The following is a 26,451-nucleotide window of genomic DNA, read 5'->3' on the forward strand; positions in this document are numbered from 1 at the left end:
CAGAATAAACATTTATTGAACACACTAAAACTAAATGTTTTTTGAACCTAAATATGAATAAAAATAGACAGGAATGTTATTCTGGAATAAAAAAAATTAACTTTAAATAACAAATTTCTTGCTCTCCATAAAAATATATCCACTTAAAATTATACAAGTTAGAAATATGAACATGCTACAAAACAAAACCTGGAAATATAAATCAGTTTTGTGCTTTTTTTTTTGTGCTTGTTTTCTTTGCTCTTATGCCATTTTATCAGAGCTGGATGCTTGGCATCTTTTTTTGGCAACAAGTTCGTTTATGTTTGGCGTGAGGTCCAGTTTTGTGGAGACTCTCAGGATGGACTGCAGGTGTGCTCATCAGTGAGATGACTCCTGTGTGCCATTTTGTTTGTCTTCATCACTGAGAACAGCTTCTCACACAGATATGGGCTACCAAACATGCACAAGGTTCAAGCCGCATGGAGACAGAGCTGGGGCATTGCTGCGGGAATGGAGTGAATAAACTGTGGGCCCTGCAGTGTCGTACTTTGCCTTTAGTGTCTCATTACACTGCAGCTCAATCAGCTCCATCTGAATCTGCACAGGTGCAGTTTCCATGTCGACTGCAAATGGGTTGCAAAGCAACTCAAAATTCTTTTTTTGTTTTTCAAAGTCCCCAAAGTGCCGCGCGAACTCCGTGCGCTCAGTTTGTCAGCAAAGTGCGTATTTATGAACAAAGTTGTGCCGACTTGGTTTAGCATTACTTGGCAACAGGGAAAGTGAGGCAAGTTGCTCTGGTGCATTTGTTTCTCCCATAAAAGCAGCTTCCCTTGAAATGCATTTCACTGCGTCATACATGTCAGTGATCATGCGGTCACGTCCCTGGAGCTGGAGGTTTAACGCATTGAGATGAGCTGTTATGTCAGCCAGAAACGCCAACTCACATTTCCACTTTTCATCCCGCAAAACGGTGGAGTCTTTTTTCCTTTACTGTTCATGAACTGACAGATTTCGTTGCTGAGCTCAAAACTCTGTTGAGAACTTTTCCCCGACTTAGCCAACGCACCTCTGTATGATGAGGGATGTCGGCAAACTCTGAATCTATCTCCCACATAAAGGACTGAAATTGCCGGATAAAGTTTACGGTTTGCGTTACAGTGCTCATTACATGGTCCATCTTCAGGACTTTGCCACATAGTGCTTCCTGGTGTATGATGCAGTGATATGCTGTTAACTCACCAGTACAGTTCTCCTCCTGCATCTTCACTCGCATCCTTCCCACTAGTCCACTTCTTTGACTGCACATAGCCAGTGCTCCATCAGTTGTAAGTCCAATAAGTTTGTCCCAGGGCAGTTTCATGTCGGTTACACTTTGACATGGGTTTTCAAAAATGTCCTTTCCAGTCGTTGTCCCGTGCATCGATTTAATGTCCAATATTTCCTCTGTAACGCACAAATTGGAGTCCACCCCACAGATGAAGATGGCTAGCTGTGCAGTGTCAGTCATGTCAGTGCTTTTTATCCACAGCAAAAGAGTATGCAATAAAGTTTTTGCTTCTTTCACTCAACTGTGTTCTTAAATCAGTGGCCATCTCACAAACTCAATCAGCAACCATATTTCTACTTGGGCTTAAATTTGCCAGAATCTGTTTTTTGTCTGGACATACGACGTCGCACACCTTGATCATGCAGCTCTTCAGAAATTCTCCCTCGGTGGATGGCCGGGCTGCTTGAGCGATCTCCTTCGCCACGATAAAACTTGCTTTCACAGCAGCTTCACTTTGTGGTTTTGCAGGGGTGAAAAATGTCCTGCTGAAATGTCAGGTTCTTTTTTTTAACTCTTCTACTTTCTGTATCTTTTGCTCTGCATTCAGGTCTTTCAGGTTATCCTGATGTTTTGTCTCATAGTGCCGTCTTAGATTAAATTCTTTGAATACAGCCACAATAGCGCCACAAATGAGACAAACAGGTTTACCGGCAATGTCAGTAAACATATACTCAGCCTCCCATCAGTTTTGAAAGCCTCCGTTTTCAGAATCAAGTTTTCTCTTCGGCATCATGAGGGGCTACCTTCGCAATAACTTGTAGCAACAAACACTAGTTTGACACACATACTGTACATGCAGGTTATGAACCCAACTCTGACGGAACAAAAGAACTGTTAATATAATTGTGTGTGTGTGTGTGTATGTATGTATGTATATATATATGTATGTATGTATGTATGTATGTATGTGTATATATATATATATATATATATAAATATAAATATAAATATAAATATAAATATAAATATATATATATATATATATATATATATATATATATATATATATATATATATATGTATGTGTGTGTGTTAGTATAAAGTACTCAACATTACCAGTCTGTTTTGGATATGCCCTGTATAGTTTATTCCTCAAACAATAGTCCCATTTACATCCAGCCTAATGATCTCTTAATAATCCAGCCAATAGCTCAATTGGAATACAATATGTCTATGTAAACACCTTAATTGGAATAGACTAATCTGATCATGGCCATTTGGAATACAGTTTCTATCTGATTGATCGAGGTGGGTAATCCTGTAAATAATTCGTTAAATAGAAGAAAAATATCTGTGTAAACGCCTGTATCCGATTACATTCCCTATCGGAAAGTTTAAGCCCGTTCTGCATGTTCATCGCGTCATAGTGAGAGGTGTATACCGTTCAACACTGGTCTGCAGAGGAGACTAGAACACTAGAATGACTAAAGCTACGAAAACTTTCATAAGGGAAACCAGCCCCCATGTAGCCCACTCCCCTGCTGTGAAGTGATTAACTATTGTCTATTGTCCCCCACACACACTGAGTGTATATGTTACCGATCCTACAGCGCGACGGAAAATTTGTAGAACAGTGTTTCAAAAGTTATAGTTCAAGGGTGCATAGTAGCGATGCATAGAGTAATGGCGATTTCTCTGCAAGGGAAGCTCAGCTTCCCCTAAAATGTCAAACATTAAATAGTCAAATATGTACAGCTGTGTTAACATTTCATTGACTACAAATGCGTTAGAACACAATCTCAAAGAGTTCATTCAGAATCCGCTACTTATCACGTAGCGTCAGTGCATTTGCCTGTAGAAGCTGAGCATCTATTCACTTCAACAGGACTGCCTGGAGTGGGTTTGTTCATTGCTTCGAAACTCGCCGGTCATTGGATAAATGCCTTGATTTTGTCCCGCCCCCGGACGCTGAGCGTCTCTTGGGGTGAATGGAGCTGTGGGTGGGGGTCTGTACATGGAGTTTCTGCAAGATGATTGGAGGATCAGTCAAAAGGCTGAATCCGATTTTGATTGACAGCTATTTTGAGCTATTTACGTTGAAAGACAAACTGCAACCCATTTCTTGCCGTTTGCTTGGTGAAATTACTTGACCATTTCCATTGTTCATTGTGTAAATAAAACACACTCATAGTATTTCCTTGTTTTAGTTGAACATAATTTCAACATTTCCTTGTTCGAGTTTAATTTCGTTTCGTTAGTTCGTCAGTCAATCGTTCATACTGCTGCCTAGGTCAGAGTGAACTACCCAGCTAGCAAGGTTCACATGATGGCAGACAATGCTAATATTGTCGACCTGATTTTGGCAAATTTAGTAGTACTGTATAACTATCCAAAAGTGGCTTAAAAAAAAAAAAAATTATATATATATATATATATATATATATATATATATATATATATATAAAATTTATTTATTGATAAATACATGTGGTGCAAAACATTTTTTTTTTATTTACTGTAGAAAATCAAATATACAGTGTTCCCTCGCCACTTCGTGGTTCACCTTTCGCAGACTCGATGCATCGCGGGTTTTCAAAAAATATTAATGTAAAAAATATATTGCGGATTTTCACTACTTCGCAGGTTTTCTACGGAACTTGATCTGTGGAAAATATATATATTTGATGAATTTTTACAAAAAAAAATCCCAAAATGTATGAAAATATATTTAAAATATTAATTCTAACAATAAAGGAATGTTACAAATAATAAAATATTACGATTTACAGTAAATGGTGCATATTTACTCAGTGGATGAATACACACCGAAAACGAGAAGCAGCATCACCCGCTACTTGCCTACATGAGATTGTAAACGACACACAGTAAGTGTAAAGGTACAATACATGCACAGAACAGTGTGGGAATGGTTATTAAGGGAATGGGAAAGGTTTATGTAGCGTAAAAGCGTGGGGGAGGGTTTATAAAGCCTTAAAATAGTGTATAAATACTTAAATAAATATAGCGTCCCTACTTCACGGATTTTTGTTTATCGCGGGTGGTCCTGGAACGTAACACCCGCAATAAACAAGGGAATGCTGTACTGATGAGAATGATATGGAGATATTACACTAACAACAACAATCAGTATATTACATATTTTATATATTTACAGACATAGGGAGAGAAAGACAGATGTTACTAGTAGTTACTGGATGCACCACAGAGCTGCTGCCTCAGTGCTTCTCTGTAAATTAACGTAATAAAAGTTGACTTATGGTCCTGCTAATTGCTGGCAAGAAGGAGGGGTGATGTCCTGAGGATCCTGAAATCTTGGTCATGCTAGAGTTAAAAGACGGCGGTGGGACGGACATCCAGCTTATGTGTCTCGGAGCACGACGTCTTCCTCTCTGCCTTCTTTAATAAGGACGTGTGAAGCACGTTTTTCTGAGTCTGACATCAGTTTGAAGTAATTAAAAGTCGACATTTAAGTTGTTCATTGCGCATGTGCATAATTTTGGATCGGATTACATGTAGGGAGCGTGTGAACAGAGATTTTCCATCAGATTGTTGAGTAGAATGAGAATAAACACCTTAGTCTGAATCTGTATTTGGAATGTATTCCACAGATTCAAAAATCTTTGCATGCAAACACATTGAATACATTGAAATTCCACGTTCTTGCACACAGGAGCTGAATGAAAACCAGTCCACGCCAAAACGGGAGAAACAGGAGTGGCTGGTGCAGCAGAAGGAGTGTCTGCAGCAGATCCAGGCTGAGGAGGAGGCAGGGCTGCTGAGGCGCCAGAGGCAGTACTACGAGCTGCAATGCCGCCAGTACAAGAGAAAGATGCTGCTGGCCCGACACAACATGGAGCAGGACTTGCTCAGAGAGGTAAAACCTGGAAACACAGTGCAAACAGTCCCCTCAACCTTCCTGCAGGTTTCATCTCCATCCCAAATCTAACAAATCTGAATCCAGAGCTCTTGAAAGCAGTTATTAGCTGGACCCCGGTGCTTACATTTTTCAAGAAAATTAGGAAGCACAATTGGTCACGTTTTGAAATTTTGTTGCTCTCCCAGACTGTGAGTTAGGGATGCTGTTCTACACCATAATTCGCACTAGTGAACTGTTTATATTTCCATTAGGGATGTTTGTATCTGTGTTTCAGCTGTCTGACCTGGTATATCATTGCTCTAATGCTTCTTTCTGCTTTCTGCAAAAAGTGAGGAGCACGTCTTTCTATTTTTGAAGTTTGTGGCGTTTATTTTTTTCCAGAATTTTCAGTACTGCAATGTGTCTACAAACAAGTTTTAATTTAATGTATTTTTCCTTTTTTCTTTTAATTAGAAAAAAAATTGTTTCACTTTTAATTGTGGCATCTCTTTACAAGGAAAACATTAAGCAAACCTAAAAATGTTAACCAGAACAACAAAATATGGCACAAGTAAAATTAAATCTGAATTAATGTAAATATGTTGCTGTGCTAAGATAAAATTGCAAAAGCATTTGCAAAATAAATATATACATTTTTTAAAAATTGACTTTAAAATGCTTAGTTTGACAGGTTCAAAAATCTGATTGAAACACTGTTGTTTACAAATGTATCTTCAGATCTTTCTGTGTTGGCAGTAATGAGAATTTGGTCACTTAAATTTTCAAATTGTTGCTAAAAATCCATTGAATCAATTAAATCATTCAGCCTTGTTTTAATTATTCAACCAAGCATAATTCTTTCTATGTCTAATGAGAAGATTCGTTTTTATTTAATTTGTCCCAGTATTTGTCATGGGAATAACTTGTTACCTTTTCCTTTCCACCAGGACCTGAACAAGAAGCAGACACTGAAGGACCTGGAGTGTGCCATGCTGCTGCGGCACCACGAGTCTACGCAGGAGCTGGAGTTCCGGCAGCTGGGCCTTGTGCAGCGCACTCGCGCTGACCTGATCCGCACACAGCACCAGAGTGAGCTCACTAACCAGATGGAGTACAACAAGCGGCGAGAGCAGGAGCTCCGCCAGAAGCATGCCATGGAGGTCCGCCAGCAGCCTAAGAGCCTAAGAGTGAGTGAGACTGACGGTGCAGAGCGTACAGGGGAGGGACCTGATGATGTGGGGGCAGGGCCTCTACGGGAAGGGGAGGAGGAGGTGGTGTTGGACGGGAGTGGGTGGGATGCGGATGAAAGTGTGTATGGACAGTCTGCTTTGTCTGTGGGAGAGTCCATGGAGGAAGAGAGGGGTGATGAAGTTGATGGAACTCAGAAAAGCAACTTGAGTGAAGGGAGCGATGTTGTGAGTAGAGGAGATGAAGGAAGCCAAATGTTAACTGACCAGGGCAGGGAGAAAGAAGATGAGGGAGAGATGCTAGAAATCGCCAAAGAGGAAAATGTAGACGAGCTGAGCGAGAAGGTAAGCAGCAAAGAATGGCAGGATCACGAAAGTAAAGAAGATGAAGATGATCAGAGGCGTTTACAAGGGCTACGGTGGGACGATGAAGATGATTCGGGTAGCGAGACAGAGATGGAGACTGAGGAGGAGAGAGAAGAGGGCAGGGGCGTGGCAGACGGCTGTCCGTCAGAGCTGATCTCCGCCCCCTCTCTTGAGCACCGGCCTCACGTGCGTGAACGGGAAGTGGACGAACTGTCTGAATTTTACTTCCCTGACACTTTAGAGGAACTCGAGCCCCCTCCCATTCGCCCCGCGCCCTCGCCATCCTCTTCTCAGCCTTCCCTCCCTTCTCTCTTCTCCCATGCCATCTGCCTCGTCCTCTCGCTCTCTGCGGCAGCTCAGCCGTCCGTGCCCACTCTGCTCGCCCTTGCCGTTTTCCTCCTCTCCCTCCGCCGCTCCCCACCACTGCCTTCCCTCGCTTCAGTCCTCCTCTCAGCTGAGCTGGCCTTCTTGGCCCTCTTCTTCTCTTACCTATTCCTGCGTTCCCTCTGTTCCCTCTCTTTGACCACATACTTATCACTCACACTCTGGGCTTCGGGGGTGTTTAGCCTTGGCCTGTCGCTGAGCCTGGGTCTCTATTATGTCCCAGTGGCCCTGATCTCAGCCTTCTTCCTCAGTTCCCCTTCGCTGTTCCTCTCCCTCTACCTGGTAGTGGTGTTGGTGGTGCGGCCGGCCCGTGTCTTCCTCCAGGACGCCCCACGAAAGCTCCGTCGCCTGTGGGTGCGTCTACTTTTCCGCCTGCCCAAGCCCCTCTTCACCCTCTGCCAGTCACTGCTGGGCGGCCTGGCCGAGCGCAGCCTCTACGATATGTTCCCCAAAGCTGGGCGCAACTGGGGCGGTCGCCGCTCCAGGATTCCGATGCCTATCAAGAGCCTTCCGACAGAGTTTCAAGCCCAGAGCTTTGGTTCCGCCCTGCTGGCCCGGTGCTTGCTCTGGGCGAGGCGGTTCGTCCGTCGTCCCATAGGGGTCCTGGCTGATCTGGCTAACTCGGTGGTGCTTAGCCTAGCTAGCCAAGTGCTAAAAAAGCTTCCTCCACATTATCTGACTAAGCTGAGGGCTTTCGGGCTCTTGCGTGAGGAGAAGCCAAGCAAGCTGCCCCGGCTTCTACCTCGAGCGGTGAGGGAGCAGAGGCGGAGGATGCGGGAGAGGAGAGAGAGGGAGCGGCGGAGGAGGGAGGAGAGGGTGAGGGTTTACAGGGAGGAGGGGAGGTGGGAGAGTGGGCTGAGGAGGACTGCTTCAGGGAGAAGCTTGAGGGGGAAGATTGTGCCATGGAGATAGACAGAAACCATAGGATGTGGAGAGCGTGAAGCAGGTGGGTGATATGATATCGTCATCACAGTAAGCTTGTCTGACGATATGTTTGGTCCCTGGACAACCTTATGTTCCATTAAAAAGTTTTGATGAGGCTCCCAAACAGTGTAGTTGTCTAAAGCATTATTTGGGTGGGACTAGGACTGGATAAGAATAGAACTATGAACACTCAAACAAATGTTTCCCTGATTAAAGGGTTCTTTGCATCGTTCAGGACGTCATGTTGCTGGAGAATGTGCTGTAGATGGTTCTGTGTAGAACCTTTTTGACTTTTCTGCTGTTACACTCCCAAAAAAGATGGTTCTTCAAGCATTCTTTAGTAAAGAAAATGGTTCTATATACCATTCTATATAAGTGAGTTCACCCCTCACATTTCTGCAAATGTTTTATTATATAATTTTTGGGACGACACTATAGAAATGAAACTTGGATGTAGCTTAAAGTAGTCAGTGTGCAGCTTGTATAGCAGTACAGATTTACTGTCCTCTGAAAAGAACTCAACACACAGCCATTAATGTCTGAATAGTCTTGGCAGTCTTCTTATAGCCTAGGCCGTCTTTGTGGAGAGCAACAATTCTGTTTCTCACATCCTCAAAGTTCTTTACCATGAGGTGGCATGTTGAATATCCAGTGGCCAGTATGAGTGAATTGTACCCAAAACACCGAATTTAACAGCCCAGCTCTCCATTTACACCTGGAACCTTATAACTCTAACCTGTCACATGACACCAGGGAGGGACAACGACACAATTGAGCACAATTTGGACACGTTCACTGTGAGGTGGACTCACTTGTGTTGCCAGCTGTTTAGACATTAATGGCTGTGTGTTGTTCTTTTCAGAGGACAGTAAATCTGCACTGCTATACATGCTGCACACTGGCTACTAAGTTATATCCAAGTTTCATTTCTATAGTATTGTCTCATGAAAAGATGTGAAGGGTGTGCTCACTTGTGTGAGATGCTGTAGAACCATTAACACTCAAATAACCGTTTGCATGATTAAAAGATTCTTTGCATCATGAAAGGGTTCTTCAGAACGATGGACAATGTGTTGTAGATGGTTCTATATAGAATCTTTTTGAAAAGGGTCCTATATACATAGCACCAAAAAGTGTTGTTCTACTGTTACAGTGTCTATCTTGTTATAATAGAAGAACCCTTTTTGGTGCTATATAGATCCCTTTTCAAAAGGTTCTATATAGAACCCTCTATATCACATTCTTGATCAACATGAACGGTTTTTGGTGCCATGTAGATCCCTTTTTTTATATAGGTTCTGTATAGAACCATCTGTAGCATTCATGCACATTTTTATCAGACTGAAAAACATGATGCAAAGAACCTTTTATTCATTCAAATGGTCCATGAGTGTTCGTAGTTCTTCTTTGAATAATTTTCTTTACAAAAGAACCCTTTTTTAAGTGTGTAGGTTAAATCTCCTGGAGGCAAGAGGTCAAATTATGTAGTTCCTCACGTGACACATTCTGATGGAACTTAAATGACTGGGAACCGCTGGTAGAAACTGCTTTACCCCCATCATGGAAAGCCAGTCCTGTCCGATAGCGCTTATAGCTCTGCCCTGTTCTTAGCAGACTCTGTTTGCTTTTTTTGGTCTTTTTCACCTGATCAAACCTCAGAAAAGCTACTTATCGAGATGTACCTCATGTATTGTGATAGTCTCTCATATAGAAGGAGATTCAATCGAAAGAGTCCCTGAATATTCCATTGTAATTCCCTTTAGGACGAAGCAATCTGAACCAACAAAATACGATAAATTTACGGCATTTGGCAGACGCTTTCATCCAAAGCAACTTACAATTTGATCATTTTACACAGGTAGGTGAAGGTAGTGTTAGGAGTCTGGCCCAAGGGTGTTCACCCATGTGGCGATTGAACCCCAGTCTACAGTGCAGACGACATATACAGCTCCATATATTATGCAGCTTATTGCACGTAGTTTGGTTCAGATTGATTCGTTCTAGAGAGTTATTACAGAATATTCAGGGCCTCTTCCAAGCGAATCTCCCTGTATTTTTGCCATATTGCCACCTGTGTTGTGAAAAGTTGCCAGAGTGTGTGTTGTCTGTGTGGCTGTGCACTTTCATTTTTATGGGTTTTTTTTTCTCCATTCATCTTTTCCTGCATTCTTTTTTTTTTCTTCTGTTCTCCTCCCAAATTCACTCCTTGGGACCACTCCCTCTTACCATCCCAGTCCCAAAACGCAAAATGTGGCACACCCCCTTCTCCAATCTATTCACTTATTTTCTGTCCAAACTCGCATATTTGCTGTTTTCCCTCCAGTGAATATGAAATATTAGTCAAGATGTGCTTTTTGTAAAAGTTTATTTTTGCCATTGAATTATTGTTGTTTTTTTTTTTTCTTTGTTTGTTTTCTTAATAAGAGTTATGTCTTTTGGTTGTTGTTTTATGACCATGTTTGTGCAATCCTTTGTTCTGTTTTGTTTTTTTTTTTTCTCCATTTTGTGTTTGTGTGTGTTTTGAGGAAGTCTTACGATTTCAGAGAAGCAACTAGCATGCTAGCATTGCAGGGCTCATTTCAAAAAGGCTGTCTGAGAAGGTTGCCGAACGCCTGAAACGGAAGCAATCACTGCATTTGCTGGTTAACCGACCAGTTTTTTGCAGCACCCACTGTGAAAACTGTACTGTATTATCCAGCTGTTCACACTATGCAGCCCCTGAAACACTACAGATGTAGTTTGTATTGAAGTGCAATAGTTTCTACCTAGAAAAAGACTTGACCTAAAGACATCTGTGTGGCTCTTCTTTGGAAGTGGGAAATAAGCTGCAGTCATTTCAGAAAGAAACAAGCCATTATTGATTTGAAGGCAGTCGACGTTCAGACACTTTGCTAATAAAATGATCTGGTGTTGAGTGGCAAAATGTAAAATTAGCAGAAAACAGGAGCCAAAAATGAAATTTAATTACTTTTTATCCTGATCTTAAAGGGAACCCTGACAGTTAAGACACGTCTGTATGGCCTACATGTCCAGTGCTTTTAAAATATGTTGGATAAACTGAGCAAAACACTTTATAAATTTCTAAAAATGGTAATAAATGTCAACTAACTAGTAGAGATTTTGTTGTGGCAACAAACGAATGTGCTCCCTCATATATTCTGTATAAACAAGCTAAATATCTTATTTAAGACATATATCATTAAGCCTTTCCAACTTTAGCTGGAGTGCAACGATTTCCTGAAGAAGAATGGTAACAATTTAATTGATAATTATATAGTAATATGTAATGAAACGCTCATTTATATATGAACTACTCGTACAGGTTACTGATTAAGTACATAATACTTAGTAACTGAGTACACTGTTAACTGATAGTTTAGATTGTCCTGAGTTCACAGCTTACTCAACAACTGTACTAACTGCTGCTTAGTAAACTGTTAATGAACTAATACGTTTATTTACTCAAATAACATGAGAAATAACAAATGCTTTTGTGTTAAGGACTTAATAGACTAAGATATCTGGAAGGAGTTAAGCCTTAATTGTAGAGTTCAGTGTAGTAACGAGAATAATTACTTAACTGGGACGGAAACAAAGTGGCAATTAATTACATTAAATCAGCAGATTGATTAACAGATAATTAATGAGTAACACAAGTACTTGTTAGTTCTGATGTTATTTATGAGTAAACACTTTATTTCAGCTCATTAACAGTATTTAAGCTGAACTGAAGATAAACTAAACTGTTATTGGTACTCAATTTTATTGATTAATTATTTATTTGTATTTATCATTTAATTTATGTTTTAGTGTTTAAAGTGTTAACAAAAACTTTGGGCTGTCTTGTTTTTCTGTAAGACTAAGTCAGCTGCAACTGTGATGTCGTCAATGTCAATGGTGACCTAATAGTATTGAAATTTTACCTGTTTGTCATTTTCTTTTTTTATAATAAAACAAAAAATTCCCTTTTGGGTTATACATCCTATTTCAATAGGATTGGATGTGTGCACTATTTTAAGCATACAAGTCTTAACAGTCAGCTTTCCCTTTAAATCAGTGCTCTTGGTCCAGGGGCCATATTACAGAAACCTCCTGTCTTTTTGAGATTTTTCACAAATTCGTATTCCAGATCTTGTCATATAAGCAAATTTTAAGTTAGGAATCTTATCAAACGGCATCTTATTTCAAGCTAGTAAATCCTAAGCTACTTGATTGAAGTCGACAATCAATTGTCAGGTCTGTTCCCTAGCAACCAACTGTACGCACACAGCTGAAATGTAAACGTCATCAAAATAACGTTAAAAATGTTAGCTGGACAGCTGCCGTAATCTTTAAAACACAGAGTTAGAAAAGAAAACCTCTCCAAGTGAAAGCTGCGTTTTACAGTAGAAATAAATGGATTTCATTATGTTGGTAGTGAACTATGCTGCCTGAGTCAGCCGCCTAAAAACCATAGAAACGGGCCTTAAACAGAAGTCAGCTGATATTCTGGAATAGCTACTGTCCGGAATTCAGTCGTCATGGAGACTAAACAGATTTCAGAGTGTTTCTGTAATACGACGCCAGTTCTGCCTTTTTTGTTTTTTAGCATTCAGTCTTCCTTCTTCTCAAGAGACTTGGGACCTTACTAGGCAGTTATCACTGTATTATCTTTAGGAATGGGTGTTTTGGCTGGTTTTAACGCCTGATAATTGCAGGGTGGCGTAATAAAAATATGAAAGTAATGAGGGTGAAATAGTGAAGCAGATGACAATCTCATACATATATATATATATAATGTTATTGTGCTTTTTTTGGCAGTGACAAATATTTAACGATTTACCATGTAAACATATTTGAAGTCATGTACTTTTATATGAAGATGGAGTTTTAGCTAAGCACGTTTGCTACTGAAACAGCAGTAACAAATTTTTAGAAGATCTACATATATCAAATTTAAGTATTTAATGTGTTAAACTGTAAGTTTAGCAACATAGCCTTGATTCTTGCTAGAATAAAGGCTATCAGGGCCATTTTAAGACAATCCTCTGGAGGAATCGTAAGTTGCGGTGATGCGAAACCAAAGATTGCTGCAGCCAAAGAATGTGATGCCGCAAAGAAATGAAGAGCTTTATTACTGGATTTAAAACTAGCTTGCACTGTGAGAAGTTAGAAATATATAAACAGCGACTGAAGAAAGTTTCAAATGGCTTTTATTTACATGTAAAAGCTGCTTAAAGTATCACAATTGATTCAAAGTGTTCTATTTTAATGTTTATATATATTTTATTTCTTTTTAAGGGAATTTGACATTTGCAAAGTGACCTTTTTGTTTAATTTTCTTCATTTTACACAAACAGAATTTCTTAGACATTCTCTCACCTTTCGAGATCAGCTTCACCTTTAAAAAGCGGGTTCGGTCGGAGCAAAATGAGGCATTATTTTTGAACGCAGCATGACGGTTATTTACTGCTGAATGTAATTTGTTTTAAACGTCACCTTTGTTCAATATATGTGCATGTTTACACACATTCTGTTCTTTTTGTGTGTTTATGTGACCGTTCTGTGAATTATGTTTGAGAAATTGATTATATTTGTGGTATTTTTATGTTCAGTCCTGCACCCCCATGTTTCAATGGCATTTTTATGCACATTTCATCTTCACTGTGTGTGAATGAATGGATGTTTACTGTATGTAAGTATGAAGAATTTTATTCTTTTTGTCTTACATAATTTAAATAAATTTCTTTTTGTTGAAATCACCGTCTTTTGTTTGTTTGGATTTGAGTTTGTCTTTTTCCATAAGTTCTTAATCATCTTCTCTCTTTTATTTGTACCCATTCTGTAGTTTTATCCTGTTTTCTTTCGTTTTGTGTTTTTAAAACGAGCGTATGAAAAAGCCTTTAGCTTTAGAGCAGTATTTAATTTTGGGTTTGATGACTATACAGAAACACTTGTATGCTCAGAATGGATATTCCAGGGGTCAGCAACCCAAATGTTAAGAAGTACTTTTAGTACTTTTAAATAAAAATCAAACCCCTTTGGGAGCCACAATGTTTTATGTCCATTTCACCATCTTGGCTGTAAATATGTGTCTGTATGAGCTGAAGTACCAGAATAGGCTAAATATAATATAAATGAAAACTCAGACTTGCTTAGCTCTGCTTTAAGCTTCAGCTCAGCTACAGCTGCTTTTCTCGCATCTCCAGCAGGAAACTTTTCCTCAGAAGTAGAACAGTTTCTTGTAAAATGTCTCTCAGCATTTGACTTTTTACAAGGCTGAAGTTACTTAATTAGTGCCAACCTAAAAGCTGCCTGAGGTTCCAGAATATAACTACTGCACCATTTAAGGTGGAACAGAAAAATTCTAACAAAAAGCGAGAAACTGACTTCAGCCTTGTGACTTTTTAGTGTTTGATGGTTGAAGATTAACTGCATCTGGAAACCAGCTGGAGTGACTATAAACACAAATAAGTCCATTCGTCTCCGAATTATCAATGTTTGTTTTAAATCGTTCTCTTTGCCGTTTCGTGAGCTACTAGCTGGGTGAGATTGTTGTCTGCATTGCTATGGTGACCAGCAGTCTGCGCTGATCTTCAGGGTTAAAGGGTGAATCACTAGTTCTACATTAACTCCAGCGTTTAAGACCATTTACTGTTAAACTGTGTTGAATGATCAGCAGAGCTTTATTATACTGTTGATGAATCCAAACCCTAACTTAACCAAGGGAGCAGCCATATGTCTGGTGAAGTGAAGTTTATTCATTGAGTGCAGGTATCAGACACCCAGCCAGCCCGTAAGACACTGGGCTGATGGAGTTTTATAGCAGGACTGATGCCAAGATTAGGCCCAGCCTATACATGACAAGTGACAGGTGTGACCGACGTGACCATGTAGGGATGAACAAGAATAGACAAGAAGAATATTCTAAATAGTCACAGTCCAGGCAACACGCAGTACTGAATATAATGACATAACACAGCACTAAACACTTTACAGAGCAGGACATTTCTACATTGTAAAGGAGGATTGTTTTATTTTTAACTACAAATTTAATTCAGCTGTGGAGCCACAACAGGGCTGCAGAAGAGCCGCGTGTTGCCGACCCCTGGGCTAGTTGAGCCTTATGTTTGGTTCTCGCCATCAGTTTCCAGTCAGGATATGAAAGATGTCCATCTTGAAGAGGCCTCAGCTAGATTTAATCAGAGGTGCTTATGGTGCCCTTCAGAGCATTGAGTATTTGTCCAAGCCTGACTGGTAAAATGAAAGTGCAAAAGTTTGGGTGGCCTGGTCAAATTGCATAAGTGCACAGGTTGACACATTGTGGTACAGAGAACACAGTTGAATACGGAATTGTGCTGCAAGTTTTAGTGCAGAGTTTCTATTCATTCGTGATTTAAATTGTGCTGAACTGTGTTCTCTGTAGAGGATGTCTTATTTTCAACACCACATGGAATTCGACCAGGGATGCCCAAACTTTTACATATGACTGGCTTGTGTGCACAGTTCACCTCCCACTTTCAACAGTTTTTAACCTGCATTTAGTGCAACCAGAAGGACTGGATAATTATTTTTTTTGGCCAAAATGTCTATGTTCAGTATGTTGTATATAATGATTTAGAGGTTTAATATTAAACAGGTAAAGACTACCATCCTGCTCTGTCAGCATCACGCAATGAGATAAGCACTGTATTCATTAAAGCCATTGTAAATTTGGTCCGCGATCTAAAATTATCGGAAAATTTTTATTTATCCATGATCTAATGACGGCTGTTATTGTCACTATGCAGTAAGTCAACGATCGGCATCATTAGAAACATGAAGTTTTATTCGGCACTTGGGTGGTGGGCCAATTCAGGTCATTTTCGGACAGAATTTTATTAGACTCTGGTCAGTTTCAAGCCTGAAACTTCACGTGGTTTGGCTTTGGGCAGTTTCAGATCCAACGTCATGGTGAGATTTGGATATTTTGTCAGGCTCTGGTCAGATTTAATCTCAAAAGATGGTGCTGTGATGGGGTGGCAGGAGAGCAGCTAGAAAGTCAAGGGTTCAAATCCAGGCACTGCTCCAGGTGGCGCTGCTCTGCTGGCGACCCTGCTGTTCCCAAACTATTACGCAGCAATTTGACAGATTTTATCTGTAGGATCGAAAAAGTACATAACATAAAACTCTGTTCTAGCTTGGACAGAAGGGCTAAAACAAGCGTTTTGTGCCCGGTTTAAAGCTCTTGTGCCCTTGGCCATGTGGGCTGCCATCAGAACAAAACCTCTAAAAAATCTCTATTTTAGTCGTTTTTCCATTTTTGCCATATTTTGAAAATGTTTGTTGCTCTTTACGTTGTGTGTAAATTTCATGATAAATGAACCAAACAAATTTTCCAAAAATTACTTTGGAAAAGATTCTGGTTCCATTGACTTACATTAAAAGTAAAGTATGTTTTCTGCTTCTCCTGCTTACTGTGTCCACTCACTGTCCACTCTATTAGTCACTCCTACCTTGTCAGTCCTCCTTGTAGATGTAAAGTCAGAGGCAATAGCTCATTTGCTTCTGCACGGTTTGTAGTGGTCATCCTCTAGTCCTTCATCAGTGGTCACAGGACGCTTCCGACAGGACATTGTTAGCTGAATGTTTTTGGTTGGTGGACTATTCTCAGTCCGGCAGTGACACTGAGGTGTTTGGACACTGAGGTGTTTAAAAACTCCAGCAGCACTGCTGTGTCTGATCCACTCAATGCAGCACAACACACCACCACCACATCAGAGTTACTGCAGTGCTGAGATTGATCCACCACCCAAATAGTACCTGCTCTGTGAGGGTCTATGGGGGTCCTGACCAGTGAAGAATAGGGTAACAAAGTATCAGAGAAACAGATGGACTACAGTCTGTAACTGTAGAACTACAAAGTGGACAATGAGCATAGAAACAAGGAGGTGGTAATGATGTTATGGGTGATTGATGCATTTGACCAATTCAGTTTAATATTGTGGCTCCAAGAGTGTCTCTAAGGTAAGTGGCCCCCTGTCAGTGAAGGTTTTCGTCTATCGTTTATCTTCCTTCATATCGCAAACATTTAAATGTGTTTATTAGATGAAGATGTAGCTACCCTGTTACACAAGATGACCGACAAACATTTCTTTGCCTGCCGTCTTCCCTTGTTCTTGCAGTCCAAAGAGCTGCAGATCAAGCGGCAGTTCCAGGAGACGTGTAAGATCCAGACGAGGCAGTACAAGGCCCTGCGGAATCACCTGCTGGAGAACACGCCCAAGGCAGACCACAAGGCCGTGCTGAAGAGGCTGAAGGACGAGCAGACGCGTAAGCTGGCCATCTTGGCCGAGCAGTACGACCACTCCATCAACGACATGCTGTCCACACAGGCTGTGAGTAAGGCAAGGACATGTCAATCACAATTTCCACCCTCATCCACACCCCCCCTTCACCTGAGCCACGCCCCTCATTCTGCACCATTGAAGGCATGCCCTCATCGGCGGAGAGAGGACAGGTCGTCTGTCCCACGATGAGCCCCCTCGATGCTGCCCTTTGCATCCCTGGCATGACCCACCCTCCTTTTCAGTGCTGTTTTTAAACAAGCCCTCGCCGACTTCGGACACAAGTGACTGCTTGCAGGATAAGGGAAGGTGCAGCGGGAAGGAAAGTGCAGAACTGCGCCATCTGCTGGTTGCGTTCAATATATTTTGAAACACTTTTCATTTGTATAATACCAATAGCTTCCATTTATATTGTCAATTATTTAGCGCCTTTCTCGTGCTGGTGGACTTGGGAGTGTGAGAAGGTTTGTAGGGCTGTAGGAGCTTGAGAGTATGAGACAAGTGGGACAAGACCAATCAGCATTCAGTAGCAGTAATGCTAACCAGTCAGCGCTCAGTTGCAGTGATGATAGCGTCCTGCTTCCCCAAACCTGTGTGCGGTAGAAAAAAAGCAAATGCACAGGATACTTTTAAGTGATTAGAAACTATTTTAACTTTTCGATTTTTTAGGAGTTTAGCTCCATTCACTCCTCCCATCCATTGAGGACTTGCTTGCAGGTGCCTTTTGGCATTTTGCAGTCCTGTCTTTGATATAACAGGCCAGACTCCCCTTAAACTGGCTCTGGTTAGCTAAAAAAAACCTTGTAATGCCAGCTGCAGTCACATCAGCAGCCTTGTACAACACGGTGAAGTTGTATTGTAGCAAAACGATTGAAACCAGTGTTTTATTGCTCTGATTTGTAAGTGATCCTTATTAGTCCCATAATGGGGAAATTTCACCTCCCCATGTAACCCATCCGTGAAGTGAACCGGCGACCTTCCGGTCACAGGGCTGGTTCTCTAACCTCCAGCCCACGACTGCCCATAAACAGCTGTTTCTCCTGTTGTTTGGTTTGAAAAGGGATTTTTAGGTTTTCTGGGCAAGTTCTGCTAATGATGTCTACAATAAAGGTTCACTTGATCCCTCGCTCTTCCAAGGCCTCGTCTTGATGTAAAATGCTCCATTCGAAAGAAAAATGGTTCACATTAGTTGTGATAGGAACCAGACGTCCACCTCTAAATGCTCCCTCACAGAACGTTACTGCGTGGATATGCTGTCTGATCTGAAATGTTGTTTTATAGTCAACATTTATAAAAGAAGTTTTATAAAAAAAGAAATAAGATTATGTAGAAATAAATTTTCTTTTCCATCGTCAATGTTCCATATGAACTCGGAAGGCCTGTAGGTTCACTGGTGGTTCTGGATAGTAAGTAATATGGCTGTAGATATCGGGACCCTCGCCTCCTATCAAGGGGAAATGACGTGCAAGTCTTCAAGGGCATGTTAGAGACAGCATTGAAAATAGCAGGCCACATTGAGGTGGGTATCAGTGCCCACCTTGTCCTCAGAGGCCGTGCCTCACTGACCTTATGTGCTCTGTTTCTTCAGCTGCGACTGGATGAGACGCAGGAGGCGGAGTACCAGGCGCTGAGGATGCAGCTGCAGCAGGAGTTGGAGCTGCTGAATGCCTATCAGAGCAAGATCAAGATCCACACCGACACGCAGCACGAGAGGGAGGTCAAGGACCTGGAGCAGAGAGTGTCCATCCGCAGGGCTCTCCTGGAGCAGAGGGTAAAAGACTCAAGCCAGATCAGAGTCCGCTGTCATCTCTTTCGTAACCGCCCTCTTATGAGATTTTCAGTTCAGTCACATCACACCACAGTATGTACATGCAGGCCCATTGCTGTAGGTGGGCCTCGGGGGGGGGGGCACACCAGCCCAGTTCTATTGTTAGCTCCACCCAAAAAGTGGTTAGCATGTAAATTTTATACAGACAGAATTACTTTTATTAAACTTTCTCAAAGGCAAAAGCTCAGAGATGAACATTTCTAAAGAAGCCAGTATGTCTTGATTCTACCTAATAGCGATCAGGCAGGAGCAGTTCTGATGGGCGAATTCACCTGATTACTTGAATTTAGTCCACGATGACGCAGAGAAACTTTTAAGATCGTATTTGCCTAAATAAAGCTGTGTTCACGCTAATTCTTTCTCTTGGGCACCAACAGCTGAGAGAATCGGCCGCAAAGTGTTCAGAAAAATGATGACGGTATTTATTCCATGAGAGCAGAACACTTTTACAAGTTGGACGAATTTCACTTTTGCATAAAAGCACCATGTAATAATAACAACAATAAGAATAACTTTATTAACGTTAACCTCACATTTTATACCAGTGACAGCTCAGATGATGAAGTTGAATATTGATAGAAAAAATTTTAATTCATCATCATTGACTGCTAGTCCAGGTAGGGTCATGGTAGCAGTTGAGAGAGCAAAGAATCCCAGATGCCCCTGTCCCCCGCAACTTCCTCTAGCTCATTCCCAGGGACCCCAAGCCGCTCCCAGGCCGACTTGGAGATATAATCCCTCCAAAGGGTCATAGGATGACCCCGGGGTCTTGTCCAGGTAGGCCGTGCCTGGAACACCCCCACCGGGAGGCATCCAGGGGGCATCCAGATCAGATACCCGAACCACTTCAGCTGGCTCCTCTCAATGCGGAGGAGTAGCGGCTCTACACTGAGCTCCTCCCAGATGATCAAGCTCCTCACTCTATCAAATAGCAGTAAACAGACCTGTAAACAGAGAGCTTCGCCTTTTGGCTCAGCTCACTCTTCACCACTACAGTCTGGTACAGTGACTGCATTACTGCTGCCGTCTGTCCCAGCCTGTGGCCTATCTCACGATCCCTCTTCCCGTCACTCGTGAACAAAACCCCAAGATACTTAAACTCCTCCACCTGGGACAGGTCCTTTTCCCTTACCTGGAGTTGGCATGCCATCCTTTTCTGGGCTAAGACCATGGACTCAGACTTGGAGGTGCTGACCCGCATACCAACCGCTTCACACTCAGCTGCAGGAAGGGTAGACGCTCGCCGTGGAACACTACCCCCTGGAGCCAGGCCTGTTAGTAGTGTTCCACGGCGAGCGCCTACCCTTTCTGGATCGGGGCTTTGTTGTGGCGGAAGGGCTTGTGTGTTCTAGGGATCTCCAAATTTAAACTTAAATTAAAAAATGAAAAACTTTTGTTAGTTATGTACGAAAGGTATATTTCCACTGCTGTGGAAGAAAATCTTGTATCTCCATTTTTTTTGTAATTTTTCAGTTTTTAACATAATTTAAAAATGCCTGCTACCATTTATATTGTGTGTAACTTTCATGAAAAATGGACCAAAAGAAGAAGCCTAAAATTACTAGGACGATAATGTCTGGTTCCACTGATTTACAAAGAAAAGTATGTATTTCCTTCTCCTGTAAAGTTATCATTTTGGAGATACGAGGGTTTGCTTCAACAGCAGCAAAATAAACTGAGGAAATGAGTGTTGTTATGGCTGCAGTAAGCACATGAGTTGTTGTTTTTTTGTCCAAAAAGGAATAGACACAAAACGGTGAAACAGCTACAGTTGAAAAAGGCTACCCCACTCTATTAAATTCTGACTGGATAAATTGGGGAAAAAATACTTTGCATCATTGCGAGTTGGGGATTAAAAAACACCCACATTAATACTTGATTATTGGGTGTATAAAATGTAAACAATCAAGAGCGGTTAACATAATAATAAAAACGTGAAAACAACACTTGTATTGACAAACAAATTGTGCGCTGCAGTTTCGGATTAGTTTTAATGGAATTTTTCTCCGTGTTTTTAAATCTTGTCCAGCTGTGAAAGAACATACTGTTGCTGGTGGGACAAAACCTTGTATTTCAATTTCTGTCATTTTTCACTTTTTTTGCATAATTTGAAAAATTCCAGCTGTCCTTTTCATTGTGTTTCAGTTTTGTGAAGAGTAGACCAACATAAATGCTCCAGAATTATAAATGAAGATGTTTTCCCACATCAACTTGTATTAAAAGTTAAAGTTCTGTCTCCTCCTATAAATTTATCGTTTGGAGATACAGCGTTTTGAAAGTGACGATATGTTTGTGCAAAGCTCGGTCACTGCAGTAGGTGAATGTGTCCATGTCTTTTTGACCATGTCCTTGTGCCACCTTGCAGATCGAGGAGGAGATGCTGTCCCTGCAGAATGAGCGTTCAGAGAGGATCCGATCGCTGCTGGAGCGCCAAGCCAGCGAGATCGAGGCCTTCGACTCGGAGAGCCTGCGGCTGGGCTTCAGTAGCCTGGCTCTGACCGGCATCCCATCCGAGGCGTACCCCAAGCAGGGCTACCCGTCCAGCCAGACACCGCGCTCCTCCAGCCACTGGAGCCACGGAGGGGGTCCGCACCCCCACTCGCGCCGAGGCCCCAGCCGTGCCGAGTCGTCATCCTCATCCTCCTCCGCCCACGCCCTGGGCCTGGCCCGGGATGGCCCCGTCCACCACTCGTCCCGCTCCTCCTCTTCCTCCTCTTCCTCGTCGTCCTCCTCGCACCACCACCACCGCCACCACCTCCCCCAGCACTACCACCACCAGAGCACGCCCCAGCTGTACCGGGAGCGGGAGAGGGACCGAGAGAGGGAGCGGGAGAAAGAGAGGGAGTGGGCAGGAGTAGGAGGGAGCCGGGGGGACCTCGCTCACCCCCATGCCTTCCCTCACCACCTGCCCTCCCGTTCCTCCTCCCAGTCCCTGGCTCTCCTCCCTCCTCCTCCTCCAGCCCCGCCTTCCATTTCACTCTCCTCCTCCTCTTCCTCTGGCCAGGCCTCGTCCTCCTCCTCCTCCTCCTCGCAGGGAATGTATGGAGGAGGAGGCCTGGTGGTGCGCGGCCCCAGCCTGATGGCCCTGAGGAACAGCCCTCAGCCCCTGCGCAGGACGGCCTCTGGGGGTGGCCCGGGGGGCGCGGGTGGCGCAGACGGAGTCCTGAGCCGCAGCACCTCTGTCACCTCCCACATCTCCAATGGATCGCACCTCTCCTATTCCTAAGGCCTTTACGCACCGGACGCGATCTATTCCTGCGAGTTAATTCAATTCTGTAATCGTTATTCAAGCGTATTTCCTGCACGCCGGATGCAATTTGCCACATATTTTCGCACTTTTGCAGGAGGTGACATGCAACTAATCACTTTGGCGCTGGCACAGCGGCGACTTAGATGGCAGAACGGGGAAATCTTATATAACGAAATAATAAGTATATTCAAACTAGGTTGCGGACGTCTGAGAGTGCTCACTGAAAAGAGAGAAAGAGGCACTGACACAAATGTCAGTGAAGTGCGAAATGGTGTCTTTGGCGTTTTGTTCAAGTTTGAACCATTTTTATGATGATATGCCTAAAAAATCGTATCACATATATGGTTTGGTATGAAAAAACAGACTATTTCCAAATATTTTCACACTTTTTCCCTCCCATCGCGTTCGGTGTGCAAAGGCCTTTTGACCGTAAAAACAAGCTCGCCTTTTTAACCTCCTGTCCGACTTTTAGGAGGATCTTTGGAGGAGTTAAAAGAAAAATAAGCAGTAGGATGAAAGAGAGAGAGGCAGAAAAGAGAGAGCACATCTTAATCACATCCTTTTCATTTCGCTGTTAGTCGTCGTAGAGGTTTCTTTTTTAACCTTTTTGTAAGGGTGTTTAAAAGCAAAGGTAAAACATCGGAAATGACAAAAAAAATCAAATCAAATAAATAACTTGACCGGCTTGGAACATCACCACTGCCTTTAAGGAGTCTTAAAGGGACAATGACTTACGAACACGTACACGAACACAGAATGTTTCTAAGGCTAAACTTCGAAGTCCTTCAACACTTACGCATTAGAGTGTGCGTGTTTAAAACAAAAGAACAAAAAAAAAACCAGCTCTGTCGTCAGACTTTACAGTAACATTCGTGTCTGTGGGAGTTGCTCCAGTGCATGAGATTAATGTACAAAATACATTTGTATTCATATGTTATCCCAGTCACATTTGAAACGTAAGGCTACTGTAACTGTCTGAGAAAAATCATAGACATTTAGAGTCCCACCAATTGGAAATTTTATTGTATATAGTATCTGAAGTGTTGAAGCATTGTGTCCACAGTTTTCTATAGTAATGATTATCATAACTTTGATATAACAGAACAAAATATGAATGGAATATGCCTAACATTTAGTGGTAGGTGAGTACAGCTGGGGTTGCATCACTACAGCGCAACTCCTAGTACCTTATTTGTTGTTATGTGCGCATTTTTTTTCCCAAATACAAAAATAAGACAGTTTTGTTGTAAATGAAATGATTTTAACTGCAAAAAAGTGTTACTTTTGTCAGGTCTGGTGTGTGTTATGGGTATTAATGGTTATTAATACTTGATTATTAATAATTGTTAATAGTCAGGTTGCGTGCGTGTGCGCGTGTCGGCCAAATGCTACACAATCCAATAATATTGCCACAGTTTTCCTTTTTTACCGATTGCAAGTGAAGAGAACGACGAGTTCTCGTATTAATTATTTCACGTAAATGACAATAAATAACACAAGTGTTGTAGTTTTTGGATTGCAATCACTACGATTAAGAAAATCACACTGTCTTGAGTAGAGAGGTGTCATAACGATATTCAGGAGTTGGATGGTTTAAGGTGACATGAAGGACTGAAAGAGCTGTCCGAAATATCGGGGTTTACGTTGCGTTTGTCCAGACTGAGTGTTATGTTCTTTGGCGAAATGGGAACCTCAATGAAGGAACAGAATTGTCCAGGGAACTGTTGGAAGTAAAGTGACAGGGGCATTCACGAGGCCGCAAGGCATACTGCAAGATTTTTGTGTCGAAACATCAAGACTGCGTTTACTCCAAGATGCTCAGAGATCCAACAGAAATAACCCCCCAACCTGATGAACTCAAACAAAAAAGAAAAACAGCGTAACACCAGCTCTGACGACTCTGTATAACCCGCTCCTTTATGCTTGGTTTAAAGTAAAACAAACAGTGCATGCAGAACTCCTTATGTATCTTGAGTGTTGGGTCTAGTTGTCAGGAGGGCTGATGAGGTTGCGCCACAGAAATGGATTTTATTTATTTTCAAATCTTAATGCCCTGAGCGGTCGGTCTCGGAGCAGTTACCACCATCTCAGCTCGAAAACGGAAAAGGCAAGGGCTAAACACTGACCGAGCCGACCCTGGTGAGGGATGAGACCCGTGTGGATCCATGGACGGTGGTAAAGGAGGCTCTCCTTGTTCGTTTCAGGCCAGGGCGTCTCGATGGACGGTAAATCAGAATCCGTCCTGAACGCTCGTAGGCCGTCTGTGAATGTGACAGTCAGGTAGAAGTGGAGGTTTTGCTGAGAGGACGTTTTTAGTACTTTAAACTTACGAGCTACTTCCAGCTCAGCCGGAAGGGAGTCGTTCGAACATGTGTTAAACAAAAATGAAAAGTAATTTAAAAGGTAATAAATTGATATTAACAAGGAACGTCTTATGTGTGATTATTTCATTTAGGGGTGGGTGATGTGGCAAAATATAATATCACGATATACTATATATGTCAGAATATTTCCTTTTTTCTGAGGTTTGATACATTAGAACAAATTAAAAAACTATTAAAAAAATACTGGCAACATTGATGATGATGTACAGGGAGATCCACTTGAAAGATGCCCTGAATATTCTCCTGTAGCTCCCGTTAGGACAAAGTAATCTACCTCGTCGCTCTGACACAAGGGCACCCCAGCTTATTCTAAGCTCCATATCCTGAGGAGCTCATTGCACGTTGTTTGGTCAAGATTGATTTGTCCTAGAGACACTTAGTACAGAATATTCGGGGCCTCTTTCAAGTGAATCTCCCTGTATCTTTGATATGTCTTTACTCAATGTTTGCCAAGAAAACAGAACTGCCTATGATGTCTTTTTGTAATGAAAACATGAGGTTGGTCAGTGTTCTTTAAGTGCTGACCATATTCATGATATGCTCAGAAAAGCATATTGTGAGGAAGTTTATCACAATAACGACAAAATATCATCATATCGCCCACCACAAATCTCACTCAGCCGCAACGCATTGACAAAATTCACAACTTTACATTATTTTTGTTTTCGTTCACTACAATACCCAGCATGCACTACACTAATGCGTCATATAAGCATTGGGAATCCCTGTGGTGTCATCCAATCCAGACTGCTGGTCTAAATACAACCAAGCTATCGTTCGCATATTGGATCGTTACCAGTACTGGGTGTCATTGGGCCTCATAACTTACAAAAATATTTACCTTAGGTTTTCCATTAGATGTCTTTTGAAAGTTACATTAATAAGACTGTAGACTTACCACATAAAACCATTTGTCTCACTAAAACACATTTAGTAAGTGCAAGTGCAGTTTGAAAGGCAACCACAATACACATGTAAATGTTGTGTCCCTTTATTAATGATGTTTTTGAACATGTTAAAATCTTCTGGAAGTTTTTTGGCCAAAAAAGAACAAAGTCTGCCAGCAAAGACATTTCATTCAACTCATTGCTTATAGGAATCATTTATTTTGCTGATCAAGCAAACGGTACTGAAGTCACGCAGCGCTATCTCATCTCTCTTAGATCAGCTGCAGCTTCTAAATATTTTATTCAAATAAACCGATTATAGATTCGTACCATTTCAGTTTGTGCAATCAGAGAGATTTTGTTCTATAGTTGCACTGATGTTTAAAAGTCTAGGTCACGTGGTGACATATGACAGCACAAATACATATTGTATACATTAATATACTTAAACACTGTTAGAAATGAAGGTTCTATGCAGGTACATTTTTCATTCAAGGAAGTGTTCCCTCAAAGCTCCAGCAGTGGTTTTAAGGTCTGATTGTGAAGCTTAAATCAGTTTTTCCAGGTGAAAAGTTTGTATTTGTACCTTTTCATAACCGAATGTTTTAAAACAGAACAGTAGAATAAAAGCCTGGAGGCGAGGCGGGGTGTGTGGAGTCAGTACAGTTTAGAACATATCATTTAAGTGGATTATGGTTCAGTTATGTTCTCTGACTAAAGGGACTGAAATGGAGCCTTGAGGGTCCCATCCCAGTGACAGTTTAGTACCTTTATTTCTGAGAGTGTATAAATGTACTATATTTAATGTAT

General features: G+C 41.7%; 1 protein-coding gene across 2 annotated transcripts in view; it reads left to right on the forward strand.

Annotated features, from left to right (window-relative positions):
• taok2b (TAO kinase 2b) overlaps window positions 1-24,795 on the forward strand; it is a 47,646-nt gene extending 22,851 nt beyond the window's left edge. Inside the window, exons 15-19 of one of the 2 annotated variants that reach the window (XM_037544056.1) lie at window positions 4,941-5,144; window positions 6,074-6,313; window positions 17,131-17,352; window positions 18,881-19,063; window positions 21,486-24,795. In XM_037544056.1, coding sequence (XP_037399953.1) covers window positions 4,941-5,144; window positions 6,074-6,313; window positions 17,131-17,352; window positions 18,881-19,063; window positions 21,486-22,346 — 1,710 coding nt within the window. In that variant the 3' untranslated portion in view covers window positions 22,347-24,795. The remainder of the gene's footprint in view (window positions 1-4,940; window positions 5,145-6,073; window positions 6,314-17,130; window positions 17,353-18,880; window positions 19,064-21,485) is intronic. The other variant, XM_037544057.1, reaches the window with a different exon arrangement.
• Window positions 24,796-26,451: the final 1,656 nt, after the last annotated feature.

This window comes from Pygocentrus nattereri, chromosome 13 (assembly GCF_015220715.1).
Source record: "Pygocentrus nattereri isolate fPygNat1 chromosome 13, fPygNat1.pri, whole genome shotgun sequence".
In the NCBI taxonomy this organism is placed as follows: domain Eukaryota; kingdom Metazoa; phylum Chordata; class Actinopteri; order Characiformes; family Serrasalmidae; genus Pygocentrus; species Pygocentrus nattereri.